The 21053-nt window shown below is 41.3% G+C and overlaps 1 protein-coding gene across 8 annotated transcripts in view; it reads right to left on the bottom strand.

The window, feature by feature from the left end:
• Positions 1-21053, bottom strand: part of lrba (LPS responsive beige-like anchor protein) — a 188695-nt gene that overhangs the window by 82552 nt on the left and 85090 nt on the right. For all 8 annotated transcript variants that reach the window (XM_034897460.1, XM_034897488.1, XM_034897509.1 and 5 more), the window contains exon 36: positions 13039-13205. In XM_034897460.1, the coding sequence (XP_034753351.1) occupies positions 13039-13205 (167 nt within the window). The remainder of the gene's footprint in view (positions 1-13038; positions 13206-21053) is intronic.

Genomic DNA, 21053 nt, shown 5'->3' with positions numbered 1-21053 from the left:
ATCCATCAGGACGGGAACCATTGGCTGGAGTAATTAGTCAAAGCATTGGTGGGGGGGGGGAAGACCACCTCTGCCAGTCATATTCATCCAGCGCTCTATGAACAGGTGACAATGGAAGTCCTAATGATGAGGGTGCTGGAAGAGGTGGACGCACGATGAAAGATACCTCGTCATCAATCCCCAAAGAGAGCGCCGCCGTAACAAGAATGGAGGAGTACAGCGCTATGCAACCCCCATAAAACACACACTGAGTGTGTTTCCACAAAGATGATAAATTATTCAGAGCTCATCCATTCTGCTGGGGCTTCCTTGGCAGAATTTACCGAAGCTCCATTCTTCAAAATAACAACAATTAAAATAACAAAGGGCCAGCGTCGTGCTGGGGCTCACACCAACCACTTGTGTAATTAGTAATTAGTTCGGTCATAAAAAGCAGTCTGGAAGGCCTTCTCGTTGAAGGGACTTGTCTGATGCTGAAAGTGGGGTAGAGACCATCTGACAGAGGCAGGGTGTGTCCTTTAAAATCGGGCTAAAACTTAGATATCTAACACTGCGAGCCTTACACGTGCAAGCCCTGAGTTTATGTGTCCTAAAGAGAATTTGTTGAGCCATACCAAACCTTTCTAATGTAGACCACATTGGCTACTGCCGAAACAGAGTCCGGAGGAGTTTTATGGGGAGTAGTAAATAGTAATTACCTTTTTTTCTTTTCTTTTTTTAAACATCTTCTGGATGCTCTTCAGGGCTCTGGAGTTGTAAATTTGAGCAAGTTTACCAACAGAGAACCCGAATGGGAAAGCTCAAGTTTCTCCTTTTATGTGGCCCTGATGCTCTCTCCCTAATCAGTTAACAAAACAGTTATGCCTTCAATGTAATGAACTCAAATACAAACCATCAACACGTTGCAAGGAGATACTTTACTGGTGCACTCTTTAAAGCGCTCGTATTATGCTCATTTTCAGGTTCATAATTGTACTTTGAGGTTGTTCCAGAATAGCTTCACATGGTTTTATTTTCAGAAAACACCTTTTGTGTTGTACTGCACATTGCTGCAGATCCTACAGAGTGAGGCCTCTCACTTCTTTACTATCTTTGTTGGGAGTCGCACATGCGCAGTAGCTACGATCACATCAGCTAGATAACTCTTTCTCCAACTTTGGTCAGTACAAGGCAGGATTAGCTGGGAGACTTCTTCTGGAATAGCTGCAGAACAGGGACATGGAAGTAGTTCTTTTGTAGATTATAGTGAACTAGTGTGTGTTGTAGCAGTGTTTTGGCATTGAGAACAAGCTAGCATGCTGATGCTACGGTTAGCCACCTTGTCTGGGCTAGTGATGTAAAAAGCCGTGCAAATTTTGCTCACCCAGAGACGGAAGGCAGAGGACATTCAGAAACCTGTATCTCAGCATGGATAGTTTTCCAAGTTTGTATGCATGTGGACCCACCAGAGATACAAAATAAAAAAAGATTTTTTTCATAATATGGGCACTTTAAGATTTCAGTTATGCTTTGAAATTGTCCATTTGCATCAAAACAGAGCCAGGCGTCCAAGTAGATCTGGCATGGTTAGGTGACACGCAAAACAAATAGTTTAATTGTGACCCGTGTTCAGTATGAGAGCTGGTTCAGGATTAATGAAATGTTTATTTGGAAAGTGGAGGGCCAAGTGAACTACATGAACGATGTCCTCAACAATAAACAATCGCCTGACACATGGATGCCGGTTTACCAAGTCACAAGCAAGACGAATGTTTATTTACACAAATGTATAAATGCCAGTATGATGACAGCTGAGGACTGAAATCCCTTTAAACATAACTAGGATTTTTCAAGTAACTCATCAATTAAAGGTAATAGATCGTTCAACCAAGTTAAAAGAGACACATTTTTAGTTTCTTAATCTTACACACGAGTCTGGATATTCTTTTTCTCCCATTTGTCGTATTGACTATTACACCTCCCTGCTGCACCAACCCTATTTCCCTTCGGGGGTACTGAGGTTAATCTTATCCTTAATATTATACTAATCTGGCATTAAGAAACCTTAAAATAAACAATTCCAATCCACTTCCAAGTAACCTCTATTAATCATGATATATTATGGGATTATCGGCCAGTTTAAAAATGGTAATAGATTCTGTCTGCAGGCCTTGAAAGTTTGATAGCGCTTCTATTTCTATGGCACGATTGTTAGTTTCCTGACAGGGACAAATGACTGTCATCCATCAAGATTCAATCGGACAGCGTTGTTTTGGAGACAGATGCATCGGTGTACTCACCACTTCCAGTAAAAAAAAAAAAAAAAAAAAAGTTTCTTTTGTTTTCAAAAGAACACTAAAATCTGATATTAGAACAAGAAAAGGCACCCAATTCCCCTTCTGATTATTTTATATTATTTCCTTTGAATTCAGCTTTTTGGGAAAGGTAGAATTTACCTCGTGTGAATATGGAAAGGTAAAGAACATGTCACTATTTTTTGGTAGAATTTACCTTGGTTGAAGATGGAGGTAAAGAACATATTACTACTTTTTGCATTGGTTCATAGTCAAAGCATTTTATGTTATGTAAATCATACCATGACCTTTATCATAGCAAGCAGGACAAGCAGAGTGAATATGCTTTCATATATCACCACAAGCAACTACAGTTTGGCACAAACAGTCATTCATAACCTTTCTGCTAAATTAATTTGGGTACAGTCAATGAGCCCGCATATGCAGAAGACATTTCTCTCCTTCCTTATTTTATATTAATGCCAGTTCCTATTGGCAGCCCTCAAATTGCTCAAACATTGCTGCTACCCCTAAGATCATTTTGCTTTGATTTGCATAAACCATGTGTTTAGAAGAAACGGGAGAGTGGGAATAGATTGAGGATTTGTCATGTTGAGGACTGGTTGCTTGAGCACTGGCTCTTTGTCAAACGTTGGCAGGGATCACATCGATGGTATCTCCAGACTCAAATTAAAATGAAGCGGGACCAAATACCTTCCCACTGAAATTGTTTGGCATGATTAAGTCTCGCCGAAGTGATTTTCTACATGTGCATTAATGCTTATCCTTCCCACCCCAATGAGGTTTACAGGAGCCTATCTACATGTGTGTGTATGTTAATTCACCTCAGCTAATGTTGTTTACAAGCTTTACCAGAGGTAATGTTCGGGTCACAGACCCAGCAACATTTCCAACTTATCACTTTGAATGTCCACATGTAATTGTGCCCATCCTTGTTATTAATCACAGGATCAGGTCAGTTAATGTCTGTTTTTCAAATTTAAATATTGTAATCTAGCTCTACACTAGATCTGTGATGATGTATTTGTAAAACTACATCTAATTAAAAAAAATAAGAGTATGCAAAATAAATGAAAACTGAACATTTGAATCCTACTTATGAGCCGAGGAATTCACTCCCACTGAAACAAAGTCTGACAACAAACAACTCCCTTTTCCCTGAATTTGTTGCTAGCACACACTAGTGCACACACTCTCATTACCAAGGCAACATAAGCACCTACCACTCCTCCCAATTAACTCCAATTTATCCAAGAGCTTTCAAAAAACGATCTGAAAAAAAGGAGGGACTGATATTCTATCTCTGCAACATCACCGGCTTGTGAGGATCAAAGTAGTCCCAGGAGTGGGAGGCAAAGGGCTTCAGACTCCCCACAATGCAGTGCAGCCAAATGAAATAATGCAAATCGAGCCCTAATTACCACCAGCTTAGTGCACAGCGTCCAATTAGCAGCAATTACACTCAGTTTAAATTCACCAACAAAAAGCCAGACAATGACACACTAATTATATCAGATTTCATGGGAGGCTAAATGGAAAGTGTTGCGTTTTGTAAAGTAGTAAATATTGACCCAAGACGGGAATGTTAAACATGATGTAACGTGTGGTGAAAAAGCTTTTCTCCATAAAATTTAAAAAATGTTGCACTTGATTTTATTGTTTAATGTTAAAATAGCTTCATGGTTGCCTAAACAACTGCATAACAGTGTATCCCCTGCTACATTGCTGAAGTGGTACCATCTGTATTTTTGATGAAGGGTCACATTTTTCCTGTGATTTTGACAACATGCATTTAAGGCCATTTATCACCAGTACTGCGAGGTAATGAGGGCATCCACTGGACCGGAGTTGCATAATTCTGCCATTACTGGCCCATTGTAATAATCTTCTGACCTCTAGCTTTCAGAGCTGATCTTGAATGGCATGACAAATCTGAACACATAACCAACGTTTCCCCCCAAAAAAAAACACTGTGGAAAAGCTCAAGGTCAGCTGGGATTGGTAAGGTCTAAGGTTTTTTGTTCGTATATGTTTGCACGTCAAACACCAATACCCTACACCAAAAACAATCATTTTGAAACATATGATTCTAAACTTTTTTTCTTTTTAAAGCAAAACAAATTCTAGCTTAGTTTAAAATTTTAAACTAGACAAAATTGAAAAATTAAACCTCTCTTGCTTGTTAGGTAAGGAGTATGCTGATCATAAATTAAACCATAAAGCAAACCCTCTTGAACTCTGCATACCAGTCTGTTGTGTGCCCTGCTTCGACGGGATGCAGAGCTCGGAAATCTCATCTAGCGAGGCTGTCTGCTATTCATGAGCACCTCCTCCCCTCTCTCCATCATACGGCTGTGTCCATTATACAGCACTTATAGCACAGTGCGTGTGTGCGCCTGTGTGTGTCAAGTGCGGCGACTCCATTGCAAGGTGAGTGAGACGATCAACTCAACAGAAGTCTGACTAACTGTAACAGCCACGTAGTTATCTCTTTATAAGAGAAAGTCATCTAACAGAAAAAAAGCATGTTAAAAGTCTGTCTTGGATTGAAAATAAGTTTTTTTCAGTGATTTATTAATTTGCTCATATTGGTAATTTTGTAGTTTTATATTGCTTCCCACTGCATGGACTTCCGACATTATACTTGACCTTAGCCAGCGTTTTAGCATGATCACATTGTTTGTTTTACATGTCTCGTAAGATAATTAGACTTTCTGTAGAAATAGCCCATGCTATATTCATTCTTTTTCGATTTATAAAATATTGCTTCTATCAAGTGTGTTAATCTATAAAAGTTGCAATTGCTATAACACAAAATCACTCCTGAATGAATAAATCTGTCCCTCCATCTTTGATCAATACCAGTCCTTTCATCACAAATCGCCCGAGGTCTGATCACCTTAGGGTGGTGCTGAATTTGAACTCAGACACAGGGATGGGGGTGTAAAGTAAATCTACAGCCAGAATGCAAGCTGAAGATCTACGAGTAAAGGGTGATCCTCAGTCTTCCACTTTCTACACCGAGATGTTGGTATTTTATGTGGCCTTTTTCCGGCTTTAGTCGAAAGTGCTGGATTCTAAAGATAAAGGCAATTTTTTGGCAAATGGTGAAAGTAACAAAATGAATGACCTGCTAGTACCATGGTGTAATTACAGTGGCTGCAAGCATACCAATCTATCACGAGGACAGGGCGGGGGGGAATGGGCTGACACGCTGCAAAGGGGTTAGTCAAAGGAGATAGCCTTTGACTAACTACTGGCCTCGGACAATCGATACTCTGCAGATACTGCAGACAGGGAGAAAGAAGGGAAAAAAGCCCTAAAAACTTCCCAAATGGCTTTTCATTCAGATATTGATCAGCACCCTTTTATCATGACCTTGCTCCACCAAGGCCCTATACTTTCTTAAGGGTATATGAAACTCATAAATCTGAGTGTTGCTACAGAGTCACACTGGGCTGTGCGCAGCGAGGCAGGATAGTGTAATTGGTCTTTCTGGGATGGCGGCCCTCTTTCATACTTCATAACAAGGATTCCATTACATTTCTGAGCTGCTAGGCAGAGGATGAACAATGTTGATGGCCTTTAAAATAAAAAAGGAAGATGCAGGTGTAGAAGATGTAAATGGCATAAAGTATATTTGTGTTTAACTGAAAACCTCTTGCTGATTCTCACCTCCAGTTTTGGCCACTGTCACTGCGTATGTAGTGATTCACAACCGGGGATATTTGTAGCTCAGAGGGTGTTTTCTGCAGCTGCTAAAGCTATCTGGTAAACTTTATATTTCATGTTTTACATATATGTTTAGTGAGGAAAATAAACAAATAGAATATCAAATGAATGTGACGCTGATCTTAACTTTATTTTTTGTCACAAATACACAGCTGTGAAATCTCAGTGCACAGCATAAGCTTTAAACTGGGGAAAGATAAAGATATAAAAGTTTGATAAATGTCCATCCTTCTCCTTCTACTACTACAAGTGGTGAACATGCAAACTTGACCAGATCTACTGGGTAAAAAAAGAACAATGTAGACAGAGTCTTCATAACAAGGATCACTATTTTGTATCATAACAAGCTCCTCTGTGGAATAATTAATTGTGATAACTGACACAATCAATTGAAATGAACGTATTTGGAGCATGAAAGGTGAAATCCAAAGTTAAATCAATACACTATGAGAGAAAGCATTGCATCATTTCCACGATAATGATAAAAAAGCACCAGTTTTACCAGAACCATTTACCTTTTTCCTGTCATTTTAAATGATCCACGGAGCGTAATCTTTTAAGTCTGGGTCTCCACTGCAACACTTAACCATGCTAACATATGGACATCATCCGCTGTTAATATGTTACACCATGACACTTTGTTGCTATTCCTTACAGCCCCAGCCACTGTACTGTATATACAGTCGAGGTAAATGTTATCATTAAGGCTATATTCTAATTCATATCCATGATCCAGACTGCACGGTAGGGCCTTCGTGGCACGTTATTTTATGTAACTAATGGAACGCGAGTCTGTCAAACTTGAGAAGTCTCCCCAGAGATTTAGAGAACATCCTTTTTGTCCCCACCATAGCTTTTCTGTCCCGGACACATGTCACTGTGCATGATTAATGCGGTGGAGGGTTTCACGTTAAATCCCTTTAAGGACTTTGGTGTCCCTATGTGATGCAACGAGTCTCGTTTACGAAAAACATTAACATAACTTAAAGCAGGCTTGCATCGCTTCGTGTAGTATGTTTATGCTATACGTTTATGACTGTATGAAGGCAGATGGATGGCCACAACTCGAGCCCCTGCTAATTGGTTTTGAAGTAGTCGAGACCTGGGCTAAAGGAAACAACTGTCACGGTCTCGGATGAGACGGGAGCTGTGGACTGCCACAGCTGTCACTGCTCAGTACATCAGGTCATGTTTGTGTTTAGACTGCAAGTATTTATAAGCAAACCAAAAGCTGTTATCAGTTATTAATGACCTGTTACGTACTGTAGAAGGTAATGGACTTGTTACAAAGTAAAGAAGGGCTCATTTCAGGGATTATCTACTTTGGGTGCCCTTTAACCGCCACCCAGACTTCATTTTGGTAAAATATGAAATACATATATTACTGTAAGAAAACAAAAGGTTTAGCTAAAAAGATTAGAAGTTACAACCCATCAATAGCTAGAAAGGTAGAGTGTTGAATAGAGTCCAATTGGAAACTGTAGTGTATAAATACAGAACGGGAAAGATTGGGGATCCAGCTACGGAGTTTATTCTATTCCCAAATAACAAATATAACAAAAGGCAAAACTGATAGTCCGATAAGTCAGCAGCTGCAGAGTTTTCCATCCAGCAAACAAGACACGCTCTCAACCTTTTACATACAAATTTGTGCAATCACTCACTGCTTGGGTTTAGTGTATAGTGCAGCTAGAGGAAAGGATGTGCGTGTGGGGGGTGCAGGGCGAAGGATGCCCCTGTCTTGTCTTTGTTTCCGTCTTAACTTTTGATGCTTTAGTAACAAATGTCTCTCTCTTATCCTCCGTTCCATCTATCTCCCTCTTTCTCCCTCTCTCTCTGTCGGTCTTCCTGTCCCTCTCGTGTCATGCATTTCCGAGAGTCAGTGTACTCTAAACAGTTATGTTCTCGTTTCCTATGGTTATAATCTCCACTGATGTACTGGAGTCCCATTTCCTTTGTCAGCCCTGCGTGCACGGTACCAGGGCAGCCCTAATGTACAGTGTGTCCTTAAAACATGCACGCAAGGCAACGCAGACATTGTGCAGACCTCGGCTTAAATACATGCATTATGTATCATAATTGTGATTTAGGTCTGGAATGAAAGCATACAAGTAGGGCTGCCGCAGTTTCTCATGCAATCATTTATTTAAAAAAAATAAAAAAAAGAAGCAGCAGCTTTGTGGACATGAATGTCCTCACTGTAGTAAGCATAACTCCACGGCATGTCCTGAGCATGATAACAATGATCACTTGTGAGGATGGAACCGTTGCAATCCAGGAAGAGTGGGACAAAACTTACAAGGCGTGTTATGATTACAGGACAATGAACAGTAGTGCTGTAATTAAGTATGGTTAATTCATTGATTAGTTGATAAGCTGAACATTAATTTATTTTAACAAATAAAAGCCCTCATAAAATCTACAACACTTATGTCAATAAAAAGATTAATGCCACAATTTAAGAATATCTCAATCGGGTTCCACTTAAGGATTTTGTGTGATTACGTTGCCGGGGAGATGCCACTGTCCATCAAATCGGACCAAACGACATTGATTAAGCCATTAGATGGGATTTTATGGGATAAATAACATTTATTTTTTATTCAAACATTTTGACTTTATTTAGTCAGGAACATTTCCTTTTGTAGATAGATACCCAAGATTAAAAAAAAAAATTGTTTGGGTATTTAACCACAAATTGCATCATCAAGGAAAGAAGCCAAACATGGATGTGAGGATTTGCTGCCTTTGTTTGTTTTATATCACCAACAATGGGGTATCTTTGGGCTTTGTACTGTCAGACATAACAAGCAATTTGAAGATGATAGATGTTAAGGTGGCTTTTTTTTTAACCATTTTCTGACACACAACAGACTAAACCATAAATATCTTAAACGTAAAGGCAATGCAAAGATTAACTGACAGAGAAAACAATTGTCCATTGTGATTCCAATCGGATACACAGATTAGTAGTGGTGCAGAGAGTAGGTTCTGGAGAATGGATATACTAAATGTTCTGCGCCTTGTCTTTTTATGCATCCCACATTATAAAGCATAGTAGAGCTAAAATGATGAAGTTGAATAACTGTTTGGTTGATTGAAAGATTAATTAAAAACTATTTTGAAAACTGATTGTGTCACTAACCCTCACTGGTTCCAGCTTCCTTAATGTGACACTGTAATCGTTGGCTCTTCTCTGGTTTGTATTATTGTTCATTTTGTATAATTACAGTCTTTGGACTGTTAAGACAAAGCAAGCTCTTTTTAGATATTGAGACACTGTGTTATGCATTTTATAAGATTTTACAACTTAAACAATAACTCACAAGATTAATGAAAACAAGTTAGTTGCAGCCTTAGCAACAGAAAATGTACATAATATTTGCTTAACACGGTTTATGCACACACACACACACACACACACACACACACACACACACACACACACACACACACACACACACACACACACACACACACACACACACACACACACACACACACACACACACACACACACACACACACACACACACACACACACACACACACACACACACACACACACACACACACACACACACACACACACACACACACACACACACACACACCTGTATATCTAATGGGGATACTTTTACTGTAAATCACATTATAATTCCTTTATTTAAAGAGAACAAAACCCTCCTTTATATATTGTGTAGACACCATTTTACACCATCTTCTGTATCATTAGTGGAGGAGTGTGAACGTTGTGCTCCGGCTTCTTTCCCTCAACAGTGCGCTGGTGAAATGACATAGCACAAGATAAAATAGTAATGCTAATATCAATAGTTTGTCCATTACAGGTCAGCTAACTGTCCAGCGGAACAGTTACAAAGCTGTTCGTTTTCGATCTCACAAGGTCGATCAATACGGGGGCATACTGTTTCAATTTTGCTGGCATTGATTTTCTCTATAACACTCCAACCCTAAAGCATTCGTCTTTCTAAGGGAAGGAAGATTTGATTTACTGAAGAAAAATTGGAGTGCACATCACAAAGATTTTTTGCCGGGCGGGAGGGTGACATGCCAAAAGATGGATGTCCCTTGGCTGGGAAGCCTCTAGCCTAAGGGCGTCCATTAGAGCAGTGGTGCTGCAGAAAATGAGCTGCTTATATGAGGGAGGAGGAGCAGAGGGAGAGGACTTGGTGTTCTAGGTATATCTCTGTGTGTGTGTTTTTTTTTTGGGTGTGTGGAGACTAGCTGTTAGTTAGGATTGTTGGAATAAAAAGGATGCTGATGCTGATGCAGGCATAAAAGAGTAAGACAACATCGGAGTACAGAAAATGCCAGCATGTATAACTATACCTCTTCATCTTGCTTAATGTTTCCATTTGCCAAAAAACAGAGTGTCTACATCAATAGATTGTCAACAGCAGCTTTGCATAAAAAGTGTGCCTGCTGATTATAAGTCACACTTATTCATACTTTCAGCTGCAGCCACCTTCCTTTTAGTTCCGCCCACTTCCTGCATCCAGAGTGAATTTCCATGGTACATTAGTCAGCCTATTTGAATGCAATAAAGAGAAGGTATGAGAGGGGAAAAAGAGGAGAGTGGTGCGAGTCCCCAGAGACGGTGAGTTGGCGTTCTCCATCATCTGCCCTCATCTCCCCTCTCTGTCCGTCGATTTTGTCTAGGTGTCATATACATGAAAGATGATTCCTGACCCAAATAAACACTGCAGCAGTCTGGATGCTCAGCGGACCCAAGCTCAAAGAAAGGGGGAATCATGGAGGGGGGGAGGAATGGAGCGATGAGGAGAGAAAAAAAAAATGACATCTGCCATTGTGGCAGTCTTGCTAGCTGTTCATTTACCCTATTTTTCCTTTCTTAAAAAGACAGCAGACTGGCATGTTGTACACCTGAGTCTCAAGGCACTGGGACAGAAGCGCATGGACGAACAGGTAGTCACCCTATCTGTCGGGCTGTGGATCTGTCTGTGTCTTGACACTAGATGACAGACAAGGGCACCAAAACGATGGGTACAGCCTCTGTCTGGTGGAAGGAATCCTCCCTGGATGCCCGGTGATACAACTGAAGGAGATAGCGAAAACAAGAAAGAGCAAAGGACAAGGAGTGGGGGGAAAAGGAGAAAAGAAATTGTATGTTGCCACGAAGAGAAAGGAAGAGAGAGAGAGAGAACCGCAGACAAAGCAGGGGAATGGAAAAGGGAAAATCACCTAACACCTCTTTTCTCCAGAGGCCGGGGCCGCTGTAAGCTGGATATTAAGACACAAATTGCATTCAGGCGGGTCACACTATGTCAGAAGATATTAGATGCCTGCCGTGAGGAAACAACAATTCCCATCAGCTTGTGAGAAAATAATATTTTCATTTTCAGACTCTTTATTGAATGGAAACTTTGGGGAATACGTTTTCATGGCGTGTGAGCAGCCGGGCTTGGATTTTACACCCGAGAGAAACAAAACCTCGTAATCATAGCTGCGTATTGTCTTTGCGGTCCTGGATCTCATTTTCAGAGCTGAAGTAAAAAGGTTGCGGATTTCATTGGGTGTTTCCGTCCTTCCCCTCCCGTTAGTATGAACATGCTGGGATATTGTTGCACCACCGTTTTGTTGTCGTATTCGTGGAATTAGGTAACAAACATCCCTTATATCAGAACGCCTGGCCCTGCAGGTATGCAGGTGTGCTTGTTTTTTTTCCTTCTTCTTTTATTTGTTCATTTTCTGGGTTTTGCAGCACCAGATGTTTCCCCTATGCCTGCATACCACGAGCTCTGGTGCGAAGCTGCACCACCTGACCTTCACAGTAATTGACCAAAAATATTGATGTAATGGCACAGGACTGATTGTGATTTATTAAAAGAGCGCTGCGCTCTAAGGCCCAGTGCCAATGGCTCCCTGCGCCCATCGGCAGCCATTAGGAAAACCATCAATAGTGCAGCGGCATAAAGGGCCAGTAATGGGAGACTTTTCTGGCCAGGACTCGTACAACACAACCTCCATAGTAAATAGCCTTGTGTGAGTACATAAGGAGACTAATACAAAGAAAGAGATGGAAGGAGATGCAAAGGGAGGGAGAGGGTATCAAGAAAAGAAAGATGTGACGAAGAATACACCACATCCGGATATAAGAGAAAATAGAAAAGGCAAACAAAAGGCAGCCAGAGATAGATTCCTGATCCAATAGCAAACTAACCCTCGCCAGACGAGTCTCTGGAGAGTTGGATCAGCCTAACAAGCGTGAGCCAGCGGCCGTCTCTTCAGCTCACCATTACACACTACCTGCACAAACAGCCATCATTAGGGAATCGCTGCATTGGATTCTGCTGCCTGTTTTGGCCAAACAAACACAGCGGATAGGCTTCTTCTGTGCTTAATGGGAGCGGAGCTGTTTAAACGGCTTTCATCTCTCTCTCGAGTCTGTGCATCATTCAACCCACGGCTGACATTTTCACCTTTGCAAATGTGATTTAATCAAAGCCATTAGTATTGGGGGATGAGAAGGATTATGATGAGATTAAAACCTTTACAGTGGTTTGAATAATTTCCAAGGCTGTGAAAATGACATGCTATGAACACGGTTCATGAAGACAACCGAACAGGTGCATCCTCTTGATTAAAGGCTTTTTCTATACAATGACCACTAATTGTCTCTAAAATATCCTGGCATGTGGGGAACACAACATAATTGTGATAACATATAGAATCAAAGCATTATTGGCCTTTACTATTCATTTACATTTACAAAACACTATAGACACAATCAATTGGAAATGGACAAAGAATGGATTAAATATGTACGTAAAATGCTTTATTTGTGTGAATTTGTGAAGCAGTGTGACAGAGTTGAGAAAACCTCAACAGCACCGCAGAATTGTCCCCCTTCTTTACCATAAATTGTAAAAGTATGAATCACAATCTTACTTGAAAATGAAATAGGAATTTAAGAATGTAAAAACGTCCAGAAAGAGCATGGTTCTTTCTTGTTGAGGGACTTTTGTTTTACCTTATGGAAGAGCTTCCCCAGGCTCCGTGTTTGTCAGTCAGGATGTTGACGATCTTCTGGATGAGCTGTGTGGCTGTCACGTGGTCGCGGTATTTGGCTGCTCGGATCAGGTGGTCGCACATTTTCTCCTCATCTCGCTTCTCCGCTGCATACTGAGCACAGTTTGACTGGGAAGGAAAGAGAAAAGACGCATTATACATTCTGTATGATTTTACGAGTGTGTGCAACTCCAAAGACATGCACAAATGTGTCAAGAAGAGACTGAATTACACAACATATAAATTATAAGTTAGGCCCGTAACTTGTGGAACATTTGTAGCAGGTCTATAGGAGGTTGTACATGGGAGTAGAACCAAATGAAAAGCATAGGGTCATTTCTGTCCTCATGTCATGTTGATTAATAACAGTGGACACGTATTTACTAATGCCCTCCGGCACACCAAATCACACGATACCCACAATGCACAGGGAGGACATTTTTCTCTGTCGGAATTTGTTATCAGAATGGGCCTTTGAACTTTGCGGCGATGGGAAAAGTAAAACACCTTCTGAAACTAACAGCTATAATTTAAAACAGTGTTTTGATTTCCAGTCTCGGTTTTAGTAACAATTTCAATTGAAAACTCACGTTACGCTCGTGGCTTACTTTGAAAGTATTGTTTCAAATGGATATTCTTATTGAAGGTGAGCATGAAAAAGGAACGAGAAAAAAAAAAACGTGTGCTATGTATAGGAAGGGTAGCCATACAGATCGTCAGCCTTGCATGGGTGCTTTTATATTTTCCTCTGCATGTTCCGAGAAAAGCAACTAAGGCAAATGGCTGCAGTATTAAGAACAAAAGCTCATTCAATTATTAATGTTATATTACTCCCCTTATTAAATTAACCTTAAAATAACCCATTGGTATTAATCCAGTTGCATGGCTGAACAAATACAACCTGCTTTTCCAAAGTTACGAGTAAAGCGCTTTATAATGGGTCCTCCTCTTCAATTTGAACGACAACATTTCATATCTGACAGAAAATCTATAGGTATAAATCAAATTAGAGGGGCTTTTCTGCAGGCTGCTGGGCCTTAATTATCAATCTATGTCTCTTTGTGTGGCATTAAAGTAGGCCTTGACCTTCCAGCAAGACAACCTGGGAAAAAGCAAAAATAAAAGCGAGTACGGAAACAAAGTGTTTCAAATTTTAAACCAGAGAATGCTCTCTGTGTGTATGTGTGTGTGTGTGTGTGTGTGTGTGTGTGTGTGTGTGTGTGTGTTGCATACCCATTTATCTTGATCAGTGGCACTAAAGGCAAGCAGGAATTGGGACTGAAGGCAAGCTGGACCAAAGAAAAGGGGCTAAAAGGATGGTGTTCAAAATGCTAAAATTCTAGTTACGATCAGCATCAAATTATTGCATATGTCGCCGTATATTATACTTTCAACAGAAAACAATTCTACCCATGGACAAAACAAACACATCCCATTTATACATGATTTTAGAAATAATCAATTTTGCCAAAATAAATGGTTATGTGGATTGCCCTCTTTTGAACAGATGTAAGTTGAATGCCTATAAAGTCCATTTCCATCCGCCCCTTTCTGAGACATGTAAAGTCTGCAGCACTAATCAACAGTGCTGGGTTCAAACTCATAACCATAAACAAACACTTCATCACCTGTGTGTTGAGCCTGCCCAAACACCCAAACCCTCCATGCTGTAATGGGATTTTCTCAAATCTGAAGCCAAAGTCGACTACAGGAGAAAAGGCCAAATTCACAGACTCACCCCTAAAATAACAACCAAAAATGTTGAACACATCAGTAGTACCGTTAAAAACCAACATTGGGTTTGCTTGTAAGTGGAAAAGACAAGTCACTGTTAATTCCCGGTGTCATTCCGTTGATGTGAAGTCAGAGAACATGCCGGGGTATTATGAAGGACTTATTATGTTATGTTCTTATGAAGGTTAAAGCGAATAACTAAATCTCCCAGTTGGCACCATCCTGAATTCACTTCCATCCAGGTCCCCTGACAGGATAGAGGGCAGAAAGGAGCATTTGGGGTATTTTCAAACAAACTGTGCTTTCTTTCCATTCAAGGAATGTTGAGGAAACATAAGAAGTCAATTAAAAAGTATCTGTTCCCATTTCCAAATCGAAACATGCCTCTTTTGGAGCAACTGAAGCGGTCAGTGTGCATATTTTGACAAGAAAACAACGTTAAAAAAGAGACATGCTCAGAGACAAGCACTTCCATTTAACATTGGAAGCTAAAAGAGCGAGGCTGAAGGAAAGGGACGGATGACTCCAAGCCTTTGTTAGCTTCCTCCCCAGACAGCCACCAGGGCGCAACTTGCTGGCAGCGAGACCGTTATGACTTGCGACACTGTAATCATGGGCAGCACCTTCCATTACATGGCCTGGCTGACAGGGTCGCCGGGCGTGAGTGCCTGGCTCTGCTGGAGGAGACAGCTTGGTGCAGATGAAATGATAATGGCTGGCATTAATCGAGTCAATTACACTGAGTCGCGTCTCCCACAATTCATCAACAGTTCAAATAAATAACTATGGATGTGTGTTGGAGTTTGGGGAGGAAATGGGCTGCTGGGCCAGTGGACTGGGGGAGTGGAAAGAAGAGTAATCATCTCGAAAATCACATAATAGCAGAAAATGGCAACACGCATATACAGACACAAAGCTTTGAAACACATGCATTTTAAATCACATTACTGAACCTCTTCTTGAGCCAGAAAATAGAACCTGGGTAGGATTTCTGTGGCTCAAGATTGTTATCACTGCCACACGCTCATGTTTTTGCCGTGCTGATTGTACAAATAATAAGCAGGGGAAACGAGGAGATGAGTTTCACAGTGGTGGTGGTGCAACCGTGTCAGCCTTATCTAAATGCTGTAGTTGTTGTCAGATGATGCCTGGGCTCCCCTCCGCCTCTCCCTCGCTGGGTTGAGAGGGTTAACCAGTATAATAGGCTGGAGAAAGGAGGCTCATTACAAGATATCAGCCCTATGTTTATCAATTAGAGTGACAGAGAAAGGTCTGGTGTTGTTGCCGTGCCACAGTGAGCCTTCAACACGCCGGCTGACAAAACCAGGGTCTCGGCGTTCTGTTGGAGGACAGGAGGAAGAAACAAAACCAGCAGAGATGTTATTAAAGCGCTTGATTTGCAATCTCTTGACACTGGTGGCACATCAGGGCTACACACTCTCCAAGGCTGGGCTTTCGCTTTGCGAGAATCTCCAATTTCTCACATCCGTCGACAAGTTCTCCCAGAGGGTTTCATTTACAAACGGGCAGAGAAACTGTCCAGTGGAAGGCGAGACATCAGGCTTGTCCTGGTATCAAAGAATGCAAATGTACTACAAATAAATTCCTCCTGGAACACAATGGAGGTCTAGGGAGACAAGAGGATGAAATGAGAAAGGAGGATGGGGGTCGCTAAACAAAACTAGATGCTGGACCAGTCCACCAATTGCTTTCAAAGAGATTCTCTTGCACTTGATCTCTTGGCCTCGAGTTTTTTTAAATTGCAACATAAAATGTCACCGGGGGAATTCAGACAATGGGCTCGGGATGAAACGAGTTAATGGAAGAGGAGGCGGAGAAAAATGAGGGCTTAAAAGTACAATGGCGAACAAAAGTCACCAAATGACAATGCTTGACAGCCACTTCAATTCTGAAATGATGCCCCTGTCATGCCGCGCTCCCAAGTATTGATTTCTTTTCCCTTCTCTTGGAGCACAGGAGGGGAAAAAATAATCTAATCCAGTGGAAACAGAACCCTGCTGCTGGCACCGGACCATTGCTAGCGGCCATCAAGGTTAACGCAGGCGCAACACTTATCAAAGTATCTCGCCCCCCCCCACCTCACCCCCCTTCTGCTCCTACCCTCACACTGTCTGCGGCTGATCTTTAATGGACTGGTCACCATGCTCAGCTGGCAGCCTCTTCATCTCTTCTACCCAGAAACCTCTCGCCTCTGCAAACCGCACCCTCCTCTCGCTACATCAGTCTGCGTTGCTGCCATCTTTTCATGATGATACCGGCTCGGCTTCAAGGTCATGCCATGTGAAAAATCATACTGTCGTCTGGAGGTGACAAATAGTCAAATGAATAAAGGACGCGACTAGGTGAAAAATACACCTCCTCCGGATTGGTCGTCGCCTGAAAACGCAAATACAGCGTAGTGACACTGGGTTCAGGCTGGACTAGATGACAGATTTTTATCAACAATATGAACTTTAGGCAGCAAACAGAATTCATATTCTCCTGAATAAAAATGTGTAAAAAGCCACACATCATTGCCGCAGCTCCGCTCTGCATTAGCTAGAAAACACTTCTAACATGGAGACTTTTTTACACAATCCTGAGCTCACTGCTCAAAGGTAAAAGCATTCTACTTCTAAATAAAGAGACTGTGTCAAAGGAAACTGTAGAGTAAAGTCATATTTCCGTGGGTTAGCTGGTCACACATAATGACGGGAGCTGCAGAGGAGGTACCTGGGGACTTCATTACAGCAAGACTGAGACTACTGTTCCCCGACCGTCTTTTGTAACCCACTCCTCCGATTCTACCTGCTGGTGTCTTTAGTCAAACAGTCCATTGACATTAAAAAAAGAAAGCATCTGCCACGAAAGGACAAAAAAAGCAATGCTGAAAGATGCCAACTTGCGATCGATTTTGACAATCAAGGTCACTATTGTGAAGTAAGATATCTAGTGCTGAGGTTTGTCTCAACACAATATGAAATTTCCCCTGTATCCTGATGGTTGTGCCACAATGTATCACCCATACAGACATGTTCCTGTTCTATTTCCCCTCGTTCTCTTGACAGCAGTTTTGCTCATAATGAGGTGCCGGGGAATCCCGCCCTGCTGACATGCTGCATTACAGTTGCGACAACGTGATGGCTAGCTACAGTTGGTGGCAGCTATCAGTCTGAGTGCTGTGAGTGATGTGGTGTAAATAGCCTTTGGGACTTGTGGTTCTCTGGCCCTTACTGTGTGTGTTGTTTGAGTAACCTTTGATCAGCACACTGCTTCTGTTTTAACAATAAAAGTAATTCTCTTAAACTGTTTTTTGTCAAATCCGTGAACTGAACTGATCTGCCTGCTGGTTATATTTAAATTAGAGTTTAATGCAACAGCGTAAGTTAGGTCAGCTCTTACTCTTAACTTGAGCCATTACAAGACATCATTGCCCAGGCTCTCTCTCTCTCGGATACTCAGCTCTGTGATGCACAGAGACCAGTGCTATGATAATGCAACATAATGAGCCTCAGCTCAATGTTAATGTCATTAACATGGGGAAAAGCACCGGATCGTTTTACAAGCTCAGCAGAGGGAAGACAATGACGCCAAGCGCTAATTAGCCGCTATCGTCTGGCTTTCACAGGATCTCTCAGACAGTCAATTCAATTACTCCATATAACAGCAGAAGATGAATCAAGGGGGCGTATACAAAAAGGGGAATGGTAAGAAAGAATAGAAATGACTTGGGTCTTGCTCACTCTTCCCTATCTGGACCTTCTCATCTGCCCTTGTGCCCCTTAGCCACCACATTTCATCCCTAATGAACAGCCCCATAAAAAAGAGAGAGTTCGATTTCTCTCTCCTCCTTTCTATCTCTCAGGCTGTCCTTCCTGCTCCTCTGGAAGATATCAGAGTCTATCATTTGTTGTGCTGGGCTGCAGCATCCGATCTGCAGATCTCCTTCACATTAAGGATCCTTTTAGATAGAGAACCCTAAAAGGTAATTGGATTTCCCCCTAGTTATCTTCATCTGTTTCACCCTAAGCCCACTGTAATAACTTACTCGAAGGGCCAAAGATAACTCAATTCTGTCCCGCAGAGAGCCAGTAAGAGTGTGAGTGTGAGAGAGAAAGCATCTGTTATGTCTCTGAGGCAAACAGCTATCAAAATCCTCTATCACTGCCTTCTAAAGGATATGAACTCTGACAAGGAGCAAACATAAATTTGTTTTTATGTATTGGATTATTCTCTCTTCTGGTGCCATGGTATTGCTTCTGCTAAACCAAGGCAAGAGCTCTTAAATGCAGAATAGTGTAGCGAGGGAGGATGCCGATTATGTTCTGGAAGTTGATGCAGCATGACTAAGCAAACCTTCTTATTTCCAGTGTAACACAATGGCATCCACAATGAGTCATTTAGAGAGGCCTATTTTAAGGTTTAGTCTCACAAAACAATCACCAACATTCTGTGTCACGGCAACACAATACAGAGGTTTTATAAAAACTAGGACATGGCTGAAAATGATTTCAAAACCCTCCAACCCCCGCCCTCAGGGGGGATGTTTCATTGGCCTGTTATTTTTATTGTGGCAGTGCAAAATGAAACCGGTGGCTCCAGCAGACTCAGGCAGAGCTTGTATGGAGGCGAAAATCAATACAGCAATATCAGAGCAAGACTTATCAGGGCTTCACTTCTTCTCAGAGGTCACAGAGGAGCAACTGCATTTAAGTGGGGAATTCAATTGTGAAACCTAGTTTGGGACGAGTTACGTTGGGTATCTGATTAAGGGCGGCTCATAGATTGCGAGGGTAGAGTAAGTTTCCAATGACAACACAAAAAGGCAACTAAAAGAAAGTTATAGCTTTCCGTTTGTTATGATTTGACAGTCAATTAAGTGACAGTTCATGTAACTCCGCTGCTTCATTTGGAAATGTAACAAACCCTCACCTAATTTCAATGCACACTTTATTGTACTAATATAGCCTCACAGTCTCTCCCATTGTATATACTACATGGATAAGGAATGCTCAGAGTAGAACTAACCAAATACTAAATGTAAAAAACAGCAGATGCCTCACCCTTGGTACCTGTCATTTGCACGCTTAGCAAACATGCATCCCGTATTTTATCACATCATGTGTTCATGCCCGCTGGTTATAAGACAAATGGTATGCTTACTAAAGGGAAAAATAGGACTGAATTCTGTCTAATTATTCTCATGTCCAACTCTTGTTAGACATAATAAAGGTTTTGTTTTGAGTAACCTTTCTTGAAAGATTTAGCTAGAAGAAATATGGTAGTACACAAACAGGACAATAACAACAAGAAAGCAAAACAAGACACTAGATCTGGAGAACGTGGGACAGTCAGGTTGGTATGGGCAATGCCAAACTACTAACGCTAAGTTAGGAATCAGGGACTAATGCCATTGAGTTTGAGAAATCGAGAAGTGTGTGGCCTGCGGCCAGGGGAAGAGACCAGAGCAGAGGAGGGATCATTTGGGGCTGTCGTGTGCAGACTGGCTGCCAACTCCATCTGTCTGCCAGTCAGGCAACAAACTCTGACCCATCTTTTACCTGTGCTGCACGTGTGTCGGATGAAGATAGCTGCCTAACCTGCTGGCATACTGTACACACACTTTACACCTTTCATTGAGTAGCAGAGTTGTCAAGTAACAAACTGAAAATACTTTGTTACCTTAATTAAGTAGACATTTTGGGTGTCTATACTTTACTATACTTGAAGTAATTATCTGTACTTTCTACTCCTTACATTTTAAAAATAGCTACGTTAGTCCTATTTCAGTTTGGCTTGTTTTTATTCCGGCTTGTCATCATTAAAAAAAAAAAAATAAAAAAAAAAATAAAACCTATCCAGTTAAATTGTGTGGGATGACTACAAAATAAAAAACCCAGTAGACAAAAAAAGTAAAAATTACAAATACTGTGTGTCAAAATCTAACAAACTCAGATTTATATATGTGTATTATTTCAAATCACGCATGGAAATGTACACAAAAAATTGTTTTACCAAGATGCATCGATAATCGCGTTAGAATCGAATCACTGGCCTCTGAATCGAAAGGTGCCTGGATATTCCCAGCCCTAATAAACATTTACCGTTCTGTGACCATATGGTTGTACGCAACGCAAATCACGTCACATTCCAGCGAGGAAATAGCAGACATACACTCACCGGCCACTTTATTAGGTACACCTGTCCAACTGCTCGTTAACACTTAATTTCTAAGCAGCCAAT

This window comes from Etheostoma cragini, chromosome 2, assembly GCF_013103735.1.
Source record: "Etheostoma cragini isolate CJK2018 chromosome 2, CSU_Ecrag_1.0, whole genome shotgun sequence".
Taxonomy (NCBI): Eukaryota; Metazoa; Chordata; class Actinopteri; order Perciformes; family Percidae; genus Etheostoma; species Etheostoma cragini.
This window is presented reverse-complemented; position numbering and strand designations above follow the sequence as displayed.